This window comes from Cavia porcellus, unplaced genomic scaffold, assembly GCF_034190915.1.
Source record: "Cavia porcellus strain 051 isolate PalLab524CR breed Dunkin Hartley unplaced genomic scaffold, mCavPor4.1 scaffold_2, whole genome shotgun sequence".
NCBI classification, from domain to species: domain Eukaryota; kingdom Metazoa; phylum Chordata; class Mammalia; order Rodentia; family Caviidae; genus Cavia; species Cavia porcellus.
The window spans coordinates 78,214,516-78,232,380 of NW_026947485.1; the positions used below are offsets into that span (position 1 = coordinate 78,214,516).

Sequence of the window (17,865 nt, forward strand, 5' to 3'; positions counted from 1 at the left end):
TGGAAGAGAAAATTTTTAAATAATTAAAATATCTCATGATGGAAGAGTAATTACTAATTTTTTCCTTTTTTTTGTACAGGGTTTGAACTCATGACCTCAAACTTGCCAGGCAGGCACTTGTGTGTGTCACTGAGCTATAACCCTGGCTCAATTTTATTTTTTTTCCCTGAGACAACGCCTTACTCTGTAGTCCAGGCAGGCAGGCCTTGACCTTGCTATCCAGACAGCCTGGTCTCAAATTTGTGATCCTCCTATATCTGCTTCCTGAGTGACAGGATTACAAGGGGTGTGCACCTAGTGAGAACAATTACTAATTGTACTAGAATGGGAAACATGCTGGATGCAAAACTTTGGTATTTTGTTTGCTTGTTTATTTGGCTTGAAACAGAGTCTCAGCAGTTTAGACTGGTCTTGAACTCACTACAGCTCAGGCTGGCCCGCAATTCTTATCAGTCTCCTGTCTCAGTCTCCCAAGAGCTGGGATTACAGGTGTGGGTTACCACGCCCAGCAAATCTTTTGTGTTGTATTTAGTACAATTTCATTCGTGTACGGAAAAAGTTAATGGCCACAAAAATCCTGTTAGGAACAATAACATCACACTAATGGTGACCTTTAGCTAGCTGGTAGGATTGCAGAATTTTTTGATTCTTTGCGTATTTCATTTTCTCCATAAATGATAGTAATAAAACAGATTATGGTATTGTTTTCACGGGCATGTATGTATACTTTAAATATACACAGTTATTGTATGTCAGTTATACCTCAGTCCAATCAGAAAGTTGAGAGAGTTGGAGACTCTAGGTCATCTGAAACCTGCCCGTATTGGATTTGTTAGACTAATTTGGGTCTTGGGGCACAGACAGAAGCTGGGGAGGGGCTTCCTTGTTCCTGATGACCTAACATGCTGCCTACCCAGGTTCCCTTCCTATGCCACGTCGGGACGTTGTCAAGGAGTGCACTCAGACGCTGGGTGAACGGCTCCTGCCCTGAAAGCCCCTGTCGGTGTGCCTGTGTGAGTCGGTGTGGGATAGGAGTCACCACTGCCAGGTTTCAGCCCGCGCCCTTTCAGTCCAACAGGATGAGGAAACAGGGCCTTAGCTCAGCGGAGTCACCGAGGGCTGCCCAGGGTTCTGTATGTGGAGGTGGCAGGATGTTAGATGGCCTCGCAGGCAGTGTCCGTCACCGCGCCGGAAGGGGCTCAGGCAACTTTTAGGTAGGGTCTGCTCTGCCTCCTCTGCGCACTTAGGTCACAGGCAGAACCCAGGCCTGGTGTGCACAGGCTGTGCATCTCTACCTCTTCTCGCTCTGGCCACCAGCTTCAGATAACGGCTCCTTGCGGTCTCTCTCCCGGCGAGGACGCGGAGGCCAGAGGAGGCCGCTCCCGGGGCCGCGGGACTCAGCGCTCCAGCCCTGTCTTCCACCCCCGCCCCTCCCCCGCGCGCTCGGGGACCAGTCTCAGAACGAAACTGTCAACTTGGCCGTTTTTCCCGCATCCCAGAACAGAGGCATCGCCCGCCAGCACAGCCAGCAGCGTCCAGCCCGGAGGTCGCCACTTCGGAGCGGCCACCCGCAAGGGCTCAAGATCTAGAAGGCGAGGTGGGAACACGGCTGCTGGACGCGCAGCCCGCGGCTCAGCGCGCGTGCGCGGCCGGTGGGCACGCCCCTCGGGAGCGCGCCTGCGCGCGGCCGAGAGCGCGCTTGGCCGGGGCTGTGTAGGCTGGGAGGGAGCGCGGCGGCTGGCGGTGCTACAGAGCCGGGCGGACGCGCGGGCCTTGCGCTGCTGGAGCGGACGGCCACGGAGGACACTAGGGCCGACGGAGAGCTTGGCCTCTCGACCGCGCGCCTCGGAGGCGCCAGCCCCTCCCCAGTGGCGCTCGGCGGCCGCCACCCCGAGACTCGCCGTGAGTCAGGCCTAAGTCGCCGCGCCGCGGGCGTCCGGGCCGCTCGGAGCCGTCGGGTCGGGCCGGGCCGTGTCGGGACGAGCCCCGGGCAGGTGCAGCCCCAGGGCCCCGGCTGACCAGCCACCCTCCCGCGGACCGCGGGCTGAGGTCGGCGGACTCTCCGGAACCCCGCGGCCGGACCGGGTCCCGCCCCGCCCTCCCTGGAGACCCCGCGCCCAGTCGGCTGGCGCGGGAGGGAGCGCGGGGCCGGCAAACTTTGCTTTCCATTGTGGTTTCTAAGCGTGGCGTGCGAAGAATCCGTGTGCGGAGGAAAAATGTCCTTCTTCAATTTCCGTAAGATCTTCAAGTTGGGTAGCGAGAAGAAGAAGAAGCAGTACGAGCACGTTAAGAGGGACCTGAACCCCGAGGAGTTTTGGGAGATTATTGGAGAACTGGGCGACGGAGCGTTCGGGAAAGTGTACAAGGTAAGGGGGATACGGGAAGTGGCCACGGAGGTTACCCGCCCCAGGCCGGACCGGCACCTGGCTTCCCGCGCCGAGTCCCTTAGCTTGACTTTGTGCTTGTGCCTTGGAACTTTATTTAGCTTATCACCCAACGGGCATTTTAGACTGGAGGGCTGACGGTTAAGCACGGTGCAGCCTGGGTGCAGCTTGAAGAGTGATAACTGCGGAGGTAGAGTTTCAGCAGTCTACGCCGCCAAACTTCAGAGAATGAGAGTGTTCTTTAATTTAGGAAATAGGTCTGATTGTGGGCCTCAAGGATCTTAAAATGGGAAACATACTGGTCTTTTCAGTGGATGTCTGTGTACTGCATGCTTGTACGAAAGCAGTTTACATTTGGGGGCCTAGGACATATATTTGGTAGTCTATATCTAAGACATAACCAGTCTCTTGGGATTCGAGTAGTGTGATTGCCACTCGCAGACTCTTCTTGAATTGGTTCTTCGTATCGTTTGCTTGACTGTGTACTGTAAAGTGGGATAGAATTTCTGGTAGAAAATTTCCAGAACAACATCTGGTACTAGTTTCTAAATGTAATTATAGTAAGAATTGACTAGAAGTCAAAGTCAGTATCAGCGCTCGAGAAATTACAGGAAAATTCACATATACTGTACACATTTATTTCAGTAAGAAGAGGTTTGACATTTCAACCTGAAGGCATGAATGTTAACTGTTTACACTGTAAGGAACCTATGAATGATGTCTTCGACATATTTTCATCCTGAAGGGTGAGGTTTTTATGAGGCACAGTTTAGAGGAAGGACCCACAGGGTTGCCTAGAAGTGAAAACATAAATAACTTACACAAGTACAGCACTTTGCAGTTTTTAGGCACTTTCATGTTACTTGGCCCCTGTAAAAATCTGGGAGGTAGGCAAGCCAGTAGTAGTACTCACAATTCTACGGTGAAGACACGAGATCCAAAAATTATTCAGTTATAGAGTCATAGCCTAGACTTGAACTTTTAGGTCTTTTGATCCATATTTAATAGTTATTTTCCTCCTATGCATAGAAATGATACCATTTTTCCTACTTTTTGAGCACCTTTGCCTTGCCTCAAATGCAAATTGGCATAACCGCAGTCTTCATTCTGTACTCGGCCTGAAATACCCACTCCTTTCTCTGTACTTTCAAAATACATTGTTCACATGGCTACCATAGCATTGGTTACATTTTATAGTCAGTATGTTTGTGTTCTGTAGTAAAATGGTCGGCCAGAATTAGAAGGTACGTTTAGGGAAACTGTTTTCTGGTCACATGCATCTCTCTCTCCTTTGTTGAAATGAAAGAATTGTCTTAACCTGCACGTGAGCATTGGGTGGCAAAGTAAACAGCGTTTGTGTGGAAGGTAAGGTATGGTTTCAGCAAGCACTTGCCATGTAAGATGCAGGGTAGAAAGGACTTGTGGTGTAGTGGGTCACTTCTAGGAGTTAGGAACTGTGTTTCAGTGCTGGCTGTCACAGCCAGCTTTGTGGCCTTGGACAAAACGCTAAACTCCTTTGGGTCTTCCATTTTCTTAGCTGTAACATCATAGAATTTCCCAAACATTTGTTCAGATCCTTTCATCTATTAACAATCTTTGAGTCAGCTAGGAAAGGCAGAGATAATTTCTTTGAGTCAGCTAGGAAAGGCAGAGATAATTTCTTAATATCTTTTTTTTTTTATCTGTACCAGGGATCGAACTCATGACCGACCGCCTGCTTGCAAGGCAGGTGCTTATGCCGCTGAGCTAAATCCCCAGCCCAGAGATAATTTCTTAAGGCATCTGGAATCTTGTAGTGAAAGTGATAGGTGATAATGGCAAATATGTTTTATTGATTGTAAGTGGTAAAGTTTTAAGAACATAGGCTCTGGAGCCAGCATATCTCAGTTCCTTCACTCAGTGGTAGTCGGTGATCTTGGGCAAGTTGTGTATTTGTCAAACTTTAATGTTGTAGTAATGTGCAGTGGCAAACTTTCTAATCATGACTCCATCTATCATTTCCTTATGGAAATGGCTAGATATTACAAAGATGAAATTGTCACTAGGAAATCATGTTGTGTATTTAGTTTGAATCATCATTGTGTAGTTATATTTTTTCCACTCAGTTCAGCTTTATACAACTCTTAACAAAATTACTTTCGTGTCTGAAAAACTTATACAATTTTACATTTCTTTTTTTAACCATTGTACGATGTATAAGTGAAAACATGTAATGTCCTTCACAGTATTTTTATATTTAGATTTCTACTATTGTTTTAAACAGAAAAAAGGAATAAATGCATATTAAATTTTATTTATAGAAAGCTGATCCCTTCTCGGCTTTTTGGCTAAGATCAAGTGTAGAATGCTCTTACACAAATTGAAGCTGGACTTAGGTATATGCCGGATGGAAATGATTTTTACACTAGATGGGTTTTTGTCTTTTAAAAACTAGTGAAATATTTAATTTTTGCATTGAAAACTACACAAAAATACATAGAATAATAAAGTGAATTTGTATTAACGTTGGGATCAAGAGATTCTGCCAGCACCCCAGACTCCTTCCTGCCTCCTTTCTGAATCAAATCCCTTCTTTCCCCTCAAAGGAAACCACTGTCCTATCTTTAAGTTATTTATTTGCATTTTACAGTGGTTTTTCATCTAGATGTATATCTCTGAATTTTGTGAATTTAGTTTAGAACGCACTTGAGCTTTGTAAAAATGGAATTATATTAAGTATGCTGTTGTATTTTGTCTTTCAAAATCAGCATTGTATATCACTGTCCTAGAACTATATTGTCAGTTCATTTTCATTGTTGTATTGCATTCCATTTTATGATTATATCGCCAGTGATTTATCACTTTATCACTAAAGGACACATTGGCTGTTTTCAGTGTTAGGCTGTTACACACTATACTGGTGCACAGATGTGTGAGTTTCACTCAGATTGTACCCAGGAGTGGAATGGCTGGGTTTTAGAGTAGTATAGCTTTAATTTTACTGGATGATGCTAAAGTAACTGTATTATTTTATGCAGTGCATGAAAATGACCCTATCCTGAATTTTGATCAACATTTGATATTGTCATAATTTTTAATAATCTGATGTGATACTTTTGATTTCTGTGAGTAATTATTTTATATATTTATTGGAAATTGTATTTCTTTTGTGTCCTTTTCTTTTGTTTATTTTGCTACTGATCTTTTCCATGTTTATTTGTAAGTGTATGTATATATGACATACATATATATATCAGGATGACAAACACAAATGTATTTTAAATTTAGCCATTGGCTGGTTATGATTATTGCAAATTCTGTAACTTTTCCTTCTCATCATGGCATATTTTTATTAACAAAATGTTTTTTTTGAGTCAGGGTCTCCCTATGTAGTTCAGATTGACCTTGAACTCATTATGTGCCCCGGGATGGCTTCACCTCACATTGATCCTTCTGCCTTAGTCTCCTGAGTGCTAGAATAACAGGCATGTGTCACCATGCCCAGCTTAATAGAATTATTGATTTTAATGTAGCCTAAAAAATGTCAGATTATTCCTTTTAGCTGATGCTCTAAATTATGTTTAAGGCATTCTTTGTTATCCTAAGAACATGAAGATACTCCGTTTTATCTTCTAAAAGCTTTATGATTTTGCTTTAAGTAGTTTTAGAAGAGTAATTCACCCAGAATGGATTTTGTGTATGGTGTGAGACGGGGGTCTCATTTTATTTTTTCCCAATATTCATTCACAGTTATCTCAGAACTTCACTGTGGGCTGGGGAGAAGGTATCTCCTTCTCCCCAGTATCCTCTATCATATATGTCTCTGCAGTATCCTCTATCATATATGTCTGTTTCTGCAATGTTTATTATCCTCATCAATGTTTGTTTATTCTGCTGTCTTAACTAGGAAAACATTAATCATTAAAAAATTAAGTAAGTCTTCTTCAGCAGTGTCTAGTATGTTCTTGTCCCTTTCCTTCTGTTCTGTTTGTTTTCTGTTCCTTTCCCTTCCCTGTCCTCTCCCTCCTCTCTGTCCTTGCTGTCTGTTCTTTCTCTTTCTCCGTCTCTCTTCCTCTTCTTTTTTCTCTGTTTTAGATAATAGTGGGGTTTCAACCTAGGGCCTTGATACTGAGCTACATCCCTACAATTCCTTTTATTTACTGAAACAAGATGAGGCAGTGAGCCTTGAACTTGGAATCCATCTGCCTCAGCCTCTTGAGCAGCTGGGATTACCATCATGCTCAGTAGGTCACTGTACTCTTGATTTTCCTTGTACTTCTGTCTACCTGTCAGATTCCTTTGCTAGTGGGTCTCCTTCCTTCCTTTTTAGTTTTTTACTTTTATTAATACATGTTAGCAGTATATAATGATTATATTCAGTGTAGGGAATTGGTATGGGTACATAATACATTTCAGTTCCCTTCTTTTAATTCCTTCCACCCTTTATGTTTCCAGCAGCAAATTTATTTATTTATCTTATAAGAGCTTATGGATTATCATATATACAGATTCAAAAGCAGACTAATAGGCCAAAGAACATAAAACACATAAGACCACTGTACTAAGTCAAGGTCATGTCCCTTTTCTGACTTTTAAGTGTTGGAATTCTATAGGCCTGCTTACTTTATCTCCTTTTCTTATGAGAACTCATATCCCATGCTTCAGTTTCCACCTAAATGCAATTTACATCTCTCTTCTGAGACCTCTTTTTTGAATTCTAGATCCATCCTTTTTGGATTTATGGATTTATATATTCAACTATTAGAAATTCCCACTTGTATGTCTTACAGATACTTTCAGCAAGTCTAGAACATGAACTAATTCAACTAATGGCTTTAGCCTGCAATTTGTTCCTGTGTTCCTATTCAGGAATTGCCATTCCCATCTACCAGTTGCATAGGCCAGAATCTTAGAGATCATTTTTAATACCTCCTGCTGCCTTCCTCACCAAATCTAGTCAAACACCAAGGCTGTTAATTCTACCTACTCAATGTGTCTCAACTCTGTCCCTTTCTTTTTCATTGTCGCTATAATAATCAAAACTACTATTACTTTTTACACAGACCCCTGTGACTCCTGTTGACATGTTTTTGGATTTGATATAAATGTATGTAGTGTGAGGTACTTCATCCAGTGTCTGTAGTGCCGAGAGTAGAAATCCTTTGCTAAGTGAAAAAAGCTATCCACACAAGGTTTTGATATTAGTATGTTTTCCTTTTGTAAGAAATAGGTAAAATAGAGACAATTTTGGGCTAGTTGGTTGTCTTAAGCTAGGTGGGACTGGAAAATGTGCACAGAGAACTTCCTGGGGATAACATAAGGGTTATGAAGCTGGATTGTGGTTCTGGTTGCAAAACTACGTAAATTTACTAAAGCATAAAATTGAACACTTAAAATGAGTGAGTTTTGTGGTATATAAATTACACCTTATGAAACTACTTTGTAATATGGTAAATGACTTAATAAGGAATTTCACAAAGAATACCCAAATGTCAAATAAGCACATTAAAAGGCCCTCAACTTCATTAGTCATCAGGAAATGTAAACAAAACCACTTACACACAATAGAATGACTAGTAAAAATCATTTAGTGTAAAATTAATAACAATAGTTAGTGAGGATATAGGGCAACTGGGGAACTCACAGTTATGGTTTGAATGTATTCCCTACATTTCGTGTGACACATGCAGAAGATTGAGTCTAGACCCATGTATCTCACCACATATTAAACCAAAATAGTGTGGATCAGAACTCTACGTGTTAAAACAGACACACTAATGTGTTGGAAGATAGAATAGGTGAAATGTTTGAAGGCTTAGGTATAGGTAAGGATTTGCTAAACAGAACCTCAGTGGTGAAAGAAATAAGGCCAAGAATCAATAAATAGGATCATACCAAATTAGAAAGCGTCTGATTATTGAAGGAAACAACTAATGGAGTGAAGAGAAGACTACAGAATGAGAAAAAAATTTTCTGCTACTCCTCAGAGAGGACCAAATTTAAGAATATATGAAGAATTTTAAAAAATGACCCTCTTTCCCCGCAAAGATGAAGTCACAAAATGGACGAGTGAAATAAACAGCCACTTCTCAGAAGAGGTAGTGCTGATGAGGCCGCAGTGAAAAAGGGAACCCATCTGCATTTGTTGTGGAAATGCAAACTAGTGCAGCCATTGAGGAGATCAGTATGGAGATTCTTCAGAAAACTAAAAACAGACATTCCGTTTACCCACCTCTTTTGCTTCTAGTAATCTTCCTAAAAGAGTTAAAGCCAGCACATTACAGTGATACATTGATCCTCATATATATATATATATATATATATATATATTTTTTTTTTTTTTTTTTTTTTTTTTTTTTTTTCTTACCGGTACCAGGGATCGAAATCACGATCATGTACTTGCAAGGCAGGCGCTTACGCCGCTGAGCTAAATCCCCAGTCCCGGATCCTCATGTTTATAGGAGCATAGGTGAAAGTAGTTAAATCTTGGAAGCAACCTGTATGTCCATTAACCGATGAGTGGACAGAGAAACCGTGTATGGTATTTATACACAGTGGAGTATTGCTGTGCCATAAGAAGGATAAATATTAGGCGTTTGAGGGGAAATGCATATACCTTGAGACCATAGTCTTAAGTGAAGTAAATCCAACATACAAGTTTAAATGTCTCGTGATTTCTCTTGTATGAGAAACTCAAAATCTAGAGAGCAAAATAAAGAGTAGATAATAGGAAGAAGGATGATAGACCATTCTCAGATGGGAAGGGCAACAGGAAATGGAGGGAAAGAAGGAAGGAAGGTAGAAAGAATAAAAGAGAACTGAAAAAAATGAAGTGGAGCCTTTTCACATGGGAAGGAGAGCAGGAATTGGAGGGAACTGGGAAGAGTGAGATGGGAAGGTGTTACCTACATGTAAGATCTCCCCGCGATGAACGTGATCCTGGATTGCAAACATAAACTAATAGAAATAATAAAAATATTTCACGTGTTGGAAACTTAATTTCCAAATTCACATTAATTCTGCGTGGAGGTGGGATTTTTTTGTGATGGGGTCTGTCTTCCTGAGTGGACTGTTCCATTCATGAATTAACAGGTTATTGAAAGAGTGTGTTTCCAGCAGAGTTGCTTGGTGCTTGCCGTGTAATATCCTTCACTGTGTATTAAAACGAGGGAGTCCTTCCCAGATGTTGAGCAGATGCTTGCACCATGCTCTTGGGCATCCTTCTCTGCAAAACTGCTGTGTTTATATATTACCCAGTGGTGTTGGACAGAAAGTACACTAAAAACACAACTATACTATTGTGGGTACTATCTGGTAAAACCACTTTGAAAGACTGGCAGTGTTCTGTAAAGCTGACAACAGACAGCTTTAAATGTACAAGATTATTGGTGGGTAGTACTCTTAACATGAATAGTAAAAGTGAATTGTAGTGTGCATGAAATACTATCTAGAGTGAGAAAGAAAAAAAGATAAAATGATTAGACATGCAACAAAATGGATGAATCTCACTCAGCATAGACGAAATCTGGCTTAATGCCTCCTGATACTGCTAGATACGTCCTGGGTGAGTGCAGTATTTGTGGGGCTTATTTATACCCTTTGCCCACTTAAAACTGCTTATCATTTCTTTAGTTATTTATAGGATGAGATCTTTATTCGCAATGTAGACTGCTTTTTATTTTATAACTGTTTTTGATTTATAGAGGTTATGCAAAAATTACAAAACAGAATTTCCATGTGTTGTGACCAACTGAACAGAAATAATTTTTGCCTAATCCAAAACCTCTTTAAAAACTATGACTTTGGGCCGGGGATTTAGCTCAGCACCCTAAGCACCTACTGGGCAAGCACGAGGTCGTGAGTTTGATCCTTGGTACCAAAAACAAACAAAACAAAACAACTATGACCTCTTAAATTTTAACATTTTCTAAGTTCTGTCTTATAAAAAGTTGCATTGATATTTTATCCTAAATTGCTATAATGGATATTTCTCCCATTAAATGTTTTAAGGTTCTTTGAATATAGGAAAGCTATTAATGATGTTATTCTGTACTGCTTTATTTTTGGATTTTAGTTTTTGAGATAGGGTCTTGCTGTGTGGCCCTGGCTGGCCTTGAAGTCAGTGATTCTCCAGCCTCGGCCTCACAGGTGTGCATCCCCACTCCCAGCTGTCATTTCCTATATAAAAGTTGAAAGGTTATGCCCTGAACATGAGTAACACATGTTCACTATTTCACTTCTATAGTAGATCACATTTTGCCATATTTGCTTGATTACATATTTAACAATCCATTTATCCATTCATCTGTTTCTCTTTTGTCTTAATATTTTTCTCTTCTTTCAATTATCTATACCCCTTAATTCTTTTCCTTGTCTAATTGCATTGATGAATCCTTTTTAAACAATTTTAAATAATCTGACACTGGAAATGATAGTTAATTCTTTTATATTTTCTGGCAAAATTTTAAACTTTTAAACTTTTTTGGCGAAAATTTCCACTTTTAAACTAAACTTCTTGTCTGTTTTGAATTAGAGTTACTTGTTTGTGCTGCCCTACACTCCCACTTAAGTGACATGTTAACTGCATTTCCAGATTTTTCTTTTTAAATCATGGTTAAGTTTACTCAGATCTTTCTCCAGTTTAGTAACAAAATTCTTACTTTGCCATAAGAGAGTCTCTATGCCACATACCCATTGCTTGAATATAAGATACTATTATGTTACTGCATAAAATCTCTTTGTCATAAAAATCTGTTACTTTTATGTACTGAAATGTGTTGTTTTAGGATTTCAAAACAAATTTTAATGGAAGATATTAGTCTGAATTCTGGTAGGTAATTTTTCCCCTAAAATTCAGTTATTTTTAGTCATAGTTTAAGTGGATAATCTCATCTCAAGATTATGAAAAGAAAAATGTCAAAACTGGGAATAACTGCTTTATATTACTGTTTCTTATTGGCCTTCTGTTTTTTATCCGTAAGTATAATAATCACCAAATAACACAAAGAGAATAAAAAGAAAATATTTAGTTGCTTTTTGTATTAGGTGGTCACCTTTTCCAGTTTACCAGTTTATCAGCTTGTACTTTCTGTAAGTGCCAAAATGTTCAATTATGTGAGGACTTTTTCAAAGAAAAGATAAATGTTTGAATTAATCCTTGCTCCCTCTTCCCTTTCTCCCTTTATTATTTTGGCATAACCTGACAAATATAATTTCTTTTTTCTTTTTTGTATATTGTCTTTGTAGTATCTCAGTATTAAAAAGATACATGAGAAATCAAGATACTATGTTTTATTTTAATAGGAAAGCATGTATGTTTTATTTCTAGTTGATAATTCATGTAGCATGAAATTCATAAAGTCACTTAAAAGTTTAAGTATGTTTTATGGCTCACTTGCATTCGGTGACAAACTAATATTATAAACAGCAGTTTATTTCAGAATATCCTGCCAGAATTTCATAAAGAATGGTCAGGAAACGAATACATCATATCTAGTTTTGAGTCTTTAAATCATCTTGATAGAAGCTTTAGATTTGCTGGTGTCTGTTTCAGTCTATACCCTGATAAATATGAAGTAATATTTTCGTTGATTACTAAATGAGGTCGAGCTCCTTTTCGTATACTTCTTGGCCCCTTAGATTTCCTCTTCTTTCAAGTATTGGTTAAACTTTGAGTTCTCTTTACCTCATTGATTTATGGGAATCTTTCTGCATTCTATATATTAATCCTTTGTTAATTATATAATACAATTTTTTTTCTTTTTTCTTTGTTTTACTCTTTACAGTGTTCTTTCTTGTATGGACAGTTTAAATTTTAGGTAGTCAATTTACTAACTCTTTTCTACATGATTAATATTTTTTGTCAGGAAAATTTTCCCTACCCAAGGGAATGGTGATGTCATATATTCTTAGTTTTATAATATTACCTTTTACAGTAGGTCTTTAATTAAATTGGTGCTGATTTTTGTTTGACGTAAGATGGAAATTCAGTTTCATGTTTTCTGTACAGATATGTATTGACCCAGAACTGATTTCTATAAAGACTATCCTTACTAATTTGCAATTGCCTTCATTGTATGAAATGTCCATATTTATATGATAATTTCTATAATGGTCATTATTTTAAGATAAATTCCTAGAAAGAGAATTATTAGGACAAAATAAATAATTACTTGTTAGTGTTTATTGTAAAACTGAAAAGGTATAAATTTTATGTATTTACTTTTTTGAAGTTTTATTCTTATGTTTTTACTATGTTAAAACACATGTAGGGCCCAGGATTTAGCTTAGTGGCATAAGCGTCCACCTTGCAAGCGTGCGGTTGTGAGTTCGATCCCTGGTACCAAAACAAAAAAACCCCACATGTAATAGTTACCTTTTTTTTTTTCAGTGCTGGAGATTGAACTCAGAACATTTATGATCTTGACTATATTCAAATGCACAGTTTAGTGGTCTTAAACACAGGCATAGTGTTGTACAGCCATCACTGCCATCCATCTGTAACCTTTTATCTTGAAAACTAAAACTTTTTGCCTGTTAAACAGTAATTCTTCCTGCTCCCTGGCCGTTGGTAACCACCATTCTACTTTCTGACTCTGATTTTGATTGCTCTGATTACCTTATGTAAGGAGACTTATATATATGTATTATTTTGGGCCTGGATTGCTTCACTTAGTATAATATATTTAAGGTTCATCCATGTTGTTGCATATGTTAGAATTTTTTTCCTTTTTAAGGCTGAATAATACTTTATTGTATATATGAGCTACATGACTCTCGGATTGGTTCCACATTTTAATTACTGTGACAAACAGTGCTATGAATGTGCGTACATATAGTTCTTTGAGACTTAGCTTCCAATTATATAATAAAAAATGGAATAATTGTTTTAGATATTAATCTATTTTTGATCTTTGGAGGAACTACCATACAATTTTATATATCCAACAGCTGTGCACAGGAGTTCCATTTTCTTCAGTCTGCCAACACTTGTTATTTCTTTCTTGATAGTCACCATCCTAGTAAGTGTGATTGCTGGTGGCCATGAGAGCCAAGTTCCTGGGAGGTAGGGGAGAGGGTGAAGCAAATAAAGATAGAAACTGAGAGCTGGGGTCAGGGGGAGCCCTTCTCTGGATGGGAGGAAGAGGCTGTTCAGCCACCGCAATGCATTTATTTATACACTTGTCTTACTACACCCCTTTGCTTAACCAGCTCACTTCTCATGCACATGTTTTGCCGTGTTCTTGGGGCTGGAGCACTTGTTGACCTCCAGCACCCCATGCCCTCAGGGTCTTTCTCAGGCGCTCTGTGCCTGAGACTCGTTGTGTGTTTGGCTCCACACGTGTGAACTATCATTGGCTTAGTGGCTTCCAACATGTGAGGTGATATCTTATTGTAGTTTTGACTTGGGGTTTCCTAATGGTTAGTGATGGTTAGGATCTTTGCATGTGCTTTATCTTTGGAGAAATGCCTGTTCAACTCTGCTGCCTATTTTTGAATTGGGTTGTTTGGGCTTGGTTATTATTGAGTTTGAATAGTTCTGTATGCAGTATGTTCTAGCTAATCGTTCTTATTAGATATATTGATTTGCAAATATTTTCTCTCATTCTGTAGGTTATCTTTTTATACTATTATCTTTTGATGCACAGTTTTAAAATTTTCATGAAGTCCACTTTGTCTACATTATCTTTGTTGGATTTGTGTAACATCCAAGAGATTGTTTCCATATCTCAGTTTACCCCATATGTCCTCAAGTTTCATAGTTTCGTATCTTCTGTTTTTGTATGTGATACTAGATAAGAGCTCATCTAACTGCATTCTATTGCATGGGGCATATATTTTTCCAGCACAACCTGTTGAAAAGGCTACCTGTTCCCCATTGAATGGTCTTGACACCTTTATAAAAAATAATATAACCACATGTGCCAAGTTTCTTTCTTGGCTCTCTGTTCTAGTCCACTGATTTATATGTCTGTCTTTATGCTAATGCTACACTATTTCTATTATTCTAACTTTGTAGTATGTTTTGAAGTTAGGGTATATGGCTGTACCATCCTGCACATGCCTAGTCTCATCTGAAATTAGGATGTGTGAGTCTTTGTTCTTCTTTTTCAGTATTGTTTGGCTATTTCAGGTTCCTTGAGATTTCCATGTGAGTCCTAGAATGACTTTTTCTGTTTTTGCAAAAACACAATTAGGATTTTTTTTTGGTACCAGGGATTGAACTCACGACTGTGCACTTGCAAGGCAGGCGTTTATGCCGCTGAGCTAAATCCCCAGCCCACCATTAGAATTTTGATAGGATTTGAATTAAACCTGTACATTTCTCTGGAGAGTATTGACATTTTAACAGTGTTAAATATCAAATCCATGAACATGAAATATTTTTCTATTTATTCATGTCTTCAATTCTTTGAGCAGTGCTTTGTAGTTTTCATTATACACACTCTTTGCCTCGATTATTTCAGAAGTGTTTTAACTCTTTTTGATGCTGTTGTAAATGGGTTTGATTTTTCTCATCATTTAACCTTTGTTTTTCTTGAATTAATTTCAGAAGTAGTATATCTTTTGTCTTGTTTTTTAAAATATATTTTTAAAAAATTCTGTCTTGTTGAATTTTCAGTTCTCCATCTTTTTCAGCTTTGTAAATTTTCTTAGTTTATGATTGAGTTCTGTTTCTTTTGGCACACTTGTGGCTCAATCAGCAAGTCCTTAAAATAAGTTGGAAAACTGATCTGAGAATTGGTAAAATATTTTGGAAACTGCAGATTTAACCAGAGTTAAATCAGTGATTTGTCTGGATATTAGTAGCTTAAGTTTTGAGTAACCAATAAGAACATTATAAATAAAAACAGTGTTTAGGAATTTAAAGAGAATATATATTTTTGCTTATTACAGTATTCAGGAAATGACATGAAAATTCTTTTCAGAAAAATATTTCTGTAATATTTTGCACAAATTATGCAAAGAGTATATAAAGATCATCTTCATTTTTTTCACAAATTCTATGTTTACAAATTTACTGATCTCCTTACTTGGTAGTGCTTATATGGTCATTCTTGTGTCTGTATAGAGTGTGAAAATAAAGAGTCCCCTGTGCAAGTCCATTCTGTGCTATTATAACAGAATAATGTAGATTAGGTAGTTAATTTATAAAGAATAATAGCTTAGTTACTCACAATTTTGGAACCTTAGAAGTCAAGAGGAAGGGGCTGGCGAGCACCCACTTGTTGGTTATCCCACGACTGAAGGTGGAAAGGTTCTTAACAAGTACCAGTTCCATCTGGGAGGGTGGAGCCCTCTTGGGCTAATTATCCCTTAAAAGTTCTCACCTACTGATACTGGCATTTAAATGTGAACATGAGATTGGGAAGTGGCATTGAGAGCATAGCATCACCCAAGTAGCACATTCCCAGCTAAAGTTGAACAAGTTAACGCTCATTTTGCTTTTTTATTGCAACTCAGACAGGTATAACCAGAAACTGGAGACAGCAGAGGAGGATATGTGTAACAAGAACATTTATCTTTGGGACCAGTTAGACAAGGTTTTATCCCAATGTTGGCATCTATTATTGGGATGGCCTTAGCCAAGATATGACTACACCTGAAGTTCTATGCTCTTTGTAAAATAAAGTAAAATGTACTAGAATGGATTGATGCTAAGATTTAAGATTATGATCCATGTGAAGGACATGGTGTGAGTGTTTGTGTATACCTTACTCCAAACACCACATGCACATGCACATATTTATCTCAATGATTCAGTATTGGCAAATTCTGGGTTTGTAGCAGCGTAACTGCCACAAAAAGTAAAATTTCTTTGCTACTTGATGATGAATAATTTTATTCTTATTTCACACTGACACTTGTTCCTACCAGAATCTTATCAAGATGTTGAAAAAGATCACCAAATGTAGCATACAATTTGAAACACATAAAATATATCAGCAGTCTTAAAATACATGCTTTCTTCAGTGCTGTCATCCCTCTTGTTATTTAACAGTTCTTTATACTATCCAAATATTTAGTACTGATCTGTGCCTTGGTTCTCTCATTTGCACTCCTCATGGGTTTGAGATGAGTGATGTTAGTTATTGTTTCTCAGCTTCACACACACCCTTCTCACCTCTGGATCATGATGGTGCTCTAAGACTGAGGATCACATTTTTGCTTTTGTAACTTATCTATTTGCAGTTTCACTGTAGGGAACATTACAGAGAGACTGCAAGGAGAAGACAGGACTTCATTCTTGAAATAATTTGAAAATTTTCACCCTCTTTTGAAAAGTTTTCAACTTAACATATCTCAAAAAGCATTAAAATAATAGTTGAGTTTTATTTATTTATTTTATGGAAAAAAGGCAAAACAATTTCATAGCAAGATAACAGAATAACAATAGTTAATACATTGCATATTATTTCTAAAGAGGTTACGCAGAGTATAAGTTATGGGCATAAAAAATTCTCCAATCAGTATTAGCACAAACCTTTATTTTCTGTGAACTAAGAGACATTAATAGTATAACTTGCATTTTTTTATTCCTTTTTTTCCCCTGCCTTTCCCTTTTCCTCTATCCTAGTTCCTTTTTCCTTTTGGACAGTTTCTTCCCATTTCTAATATGTATTGTATGTTTTAGACCTAATTTACTCTTTCATTTTCTCACCCCAGAGAGATAACACAATGTTTACATGAGTCTGATTTATTATAATTGAATTTGTTGACATTGAAATGTTTAAATATTACCTCATTTTGGTCTTACTTCCTCACTTACATGGAAACCTCTTCCCTATGTGTTCCCATTTCTCACCATGTCCTCATCTTCCTTGTTAACCTATTTTTTCCTTTGATGCTGATCACCATATATTACCTATTTTATTTGCCTATTGATTACTCACTTCCCACAATTACATGTGCCATGAGGCTCAAGATATTTTGTTGTTACCTGGAAACAGTGCCTGACATATAGAAAGCATTTGTTGGAAGAATGAATTGATCTTAACAGATTAACTCTTGTTTTAATAGATTTTTATATTGGATTTCTGTCTTAGAATTGATTTCACTGGGATATTGTGTTGTCTTTTTGTTTTTCTCAGCTCTGAGCAATGTCTTGCGTATAACAAATGTTCATTAACTGTCATTTTTTGTTTGGTTTTCATATTTTATTATGATTGAATGTCCTACATACTGGGTAACTAGAGTCCTACATTTTGGTAGGGGTAAGAGTATCTTTTAATTCCCAATCCGAGATCAAATCTTCTAAATTAATGGGATCAATCCCAGTTATCTTATTTTTTCTTCTTGCTGAGTCAAAATAACCCAACACCCAATGTTAAAGGAGGAAAGATTTAAATTTGGTCTACAGTTCACAGATGACTGGCTCCAGGGCAAGGTGGCATGGCAGAGGGGCATCGCAGAGCAGACAAGTTCATGACAGGCAGAAGATAGGGAAAGTAAGCAAATGACCAGTGACAAAAATATGACCACTTTCTGCCCTTTAGATTTT

At 38.2% G+C, this 17,865-nt stretch overlaps 1 protein-coding gene across 2 annotated transcripts in view; it reads left to right on the plus strand.

Moving 5' to 3' along the window:
* The first annotated feature begins 1,735 nt into the window (after positions 1–1,735).
* Slk (STE20 like kinase) overlaps positions 1,736–17,865 on the plus strand; it is a 60,737-nt gene continuing 44,607 nt past the window's right edge. The window contains 1 exon segment of one of the 2 annotated variants that reach the window (NM_001173020.2): positions 1,736–2,366. In NM_001173020.2, the coding sequence (NP_001166491.2) occupies positions 2,217–2,366 (150 nt within the window). In that variant the 5' untranslated portion in view covers positions 1,736–2,216. 2 annotated transcript variants of the gene reach the window in all.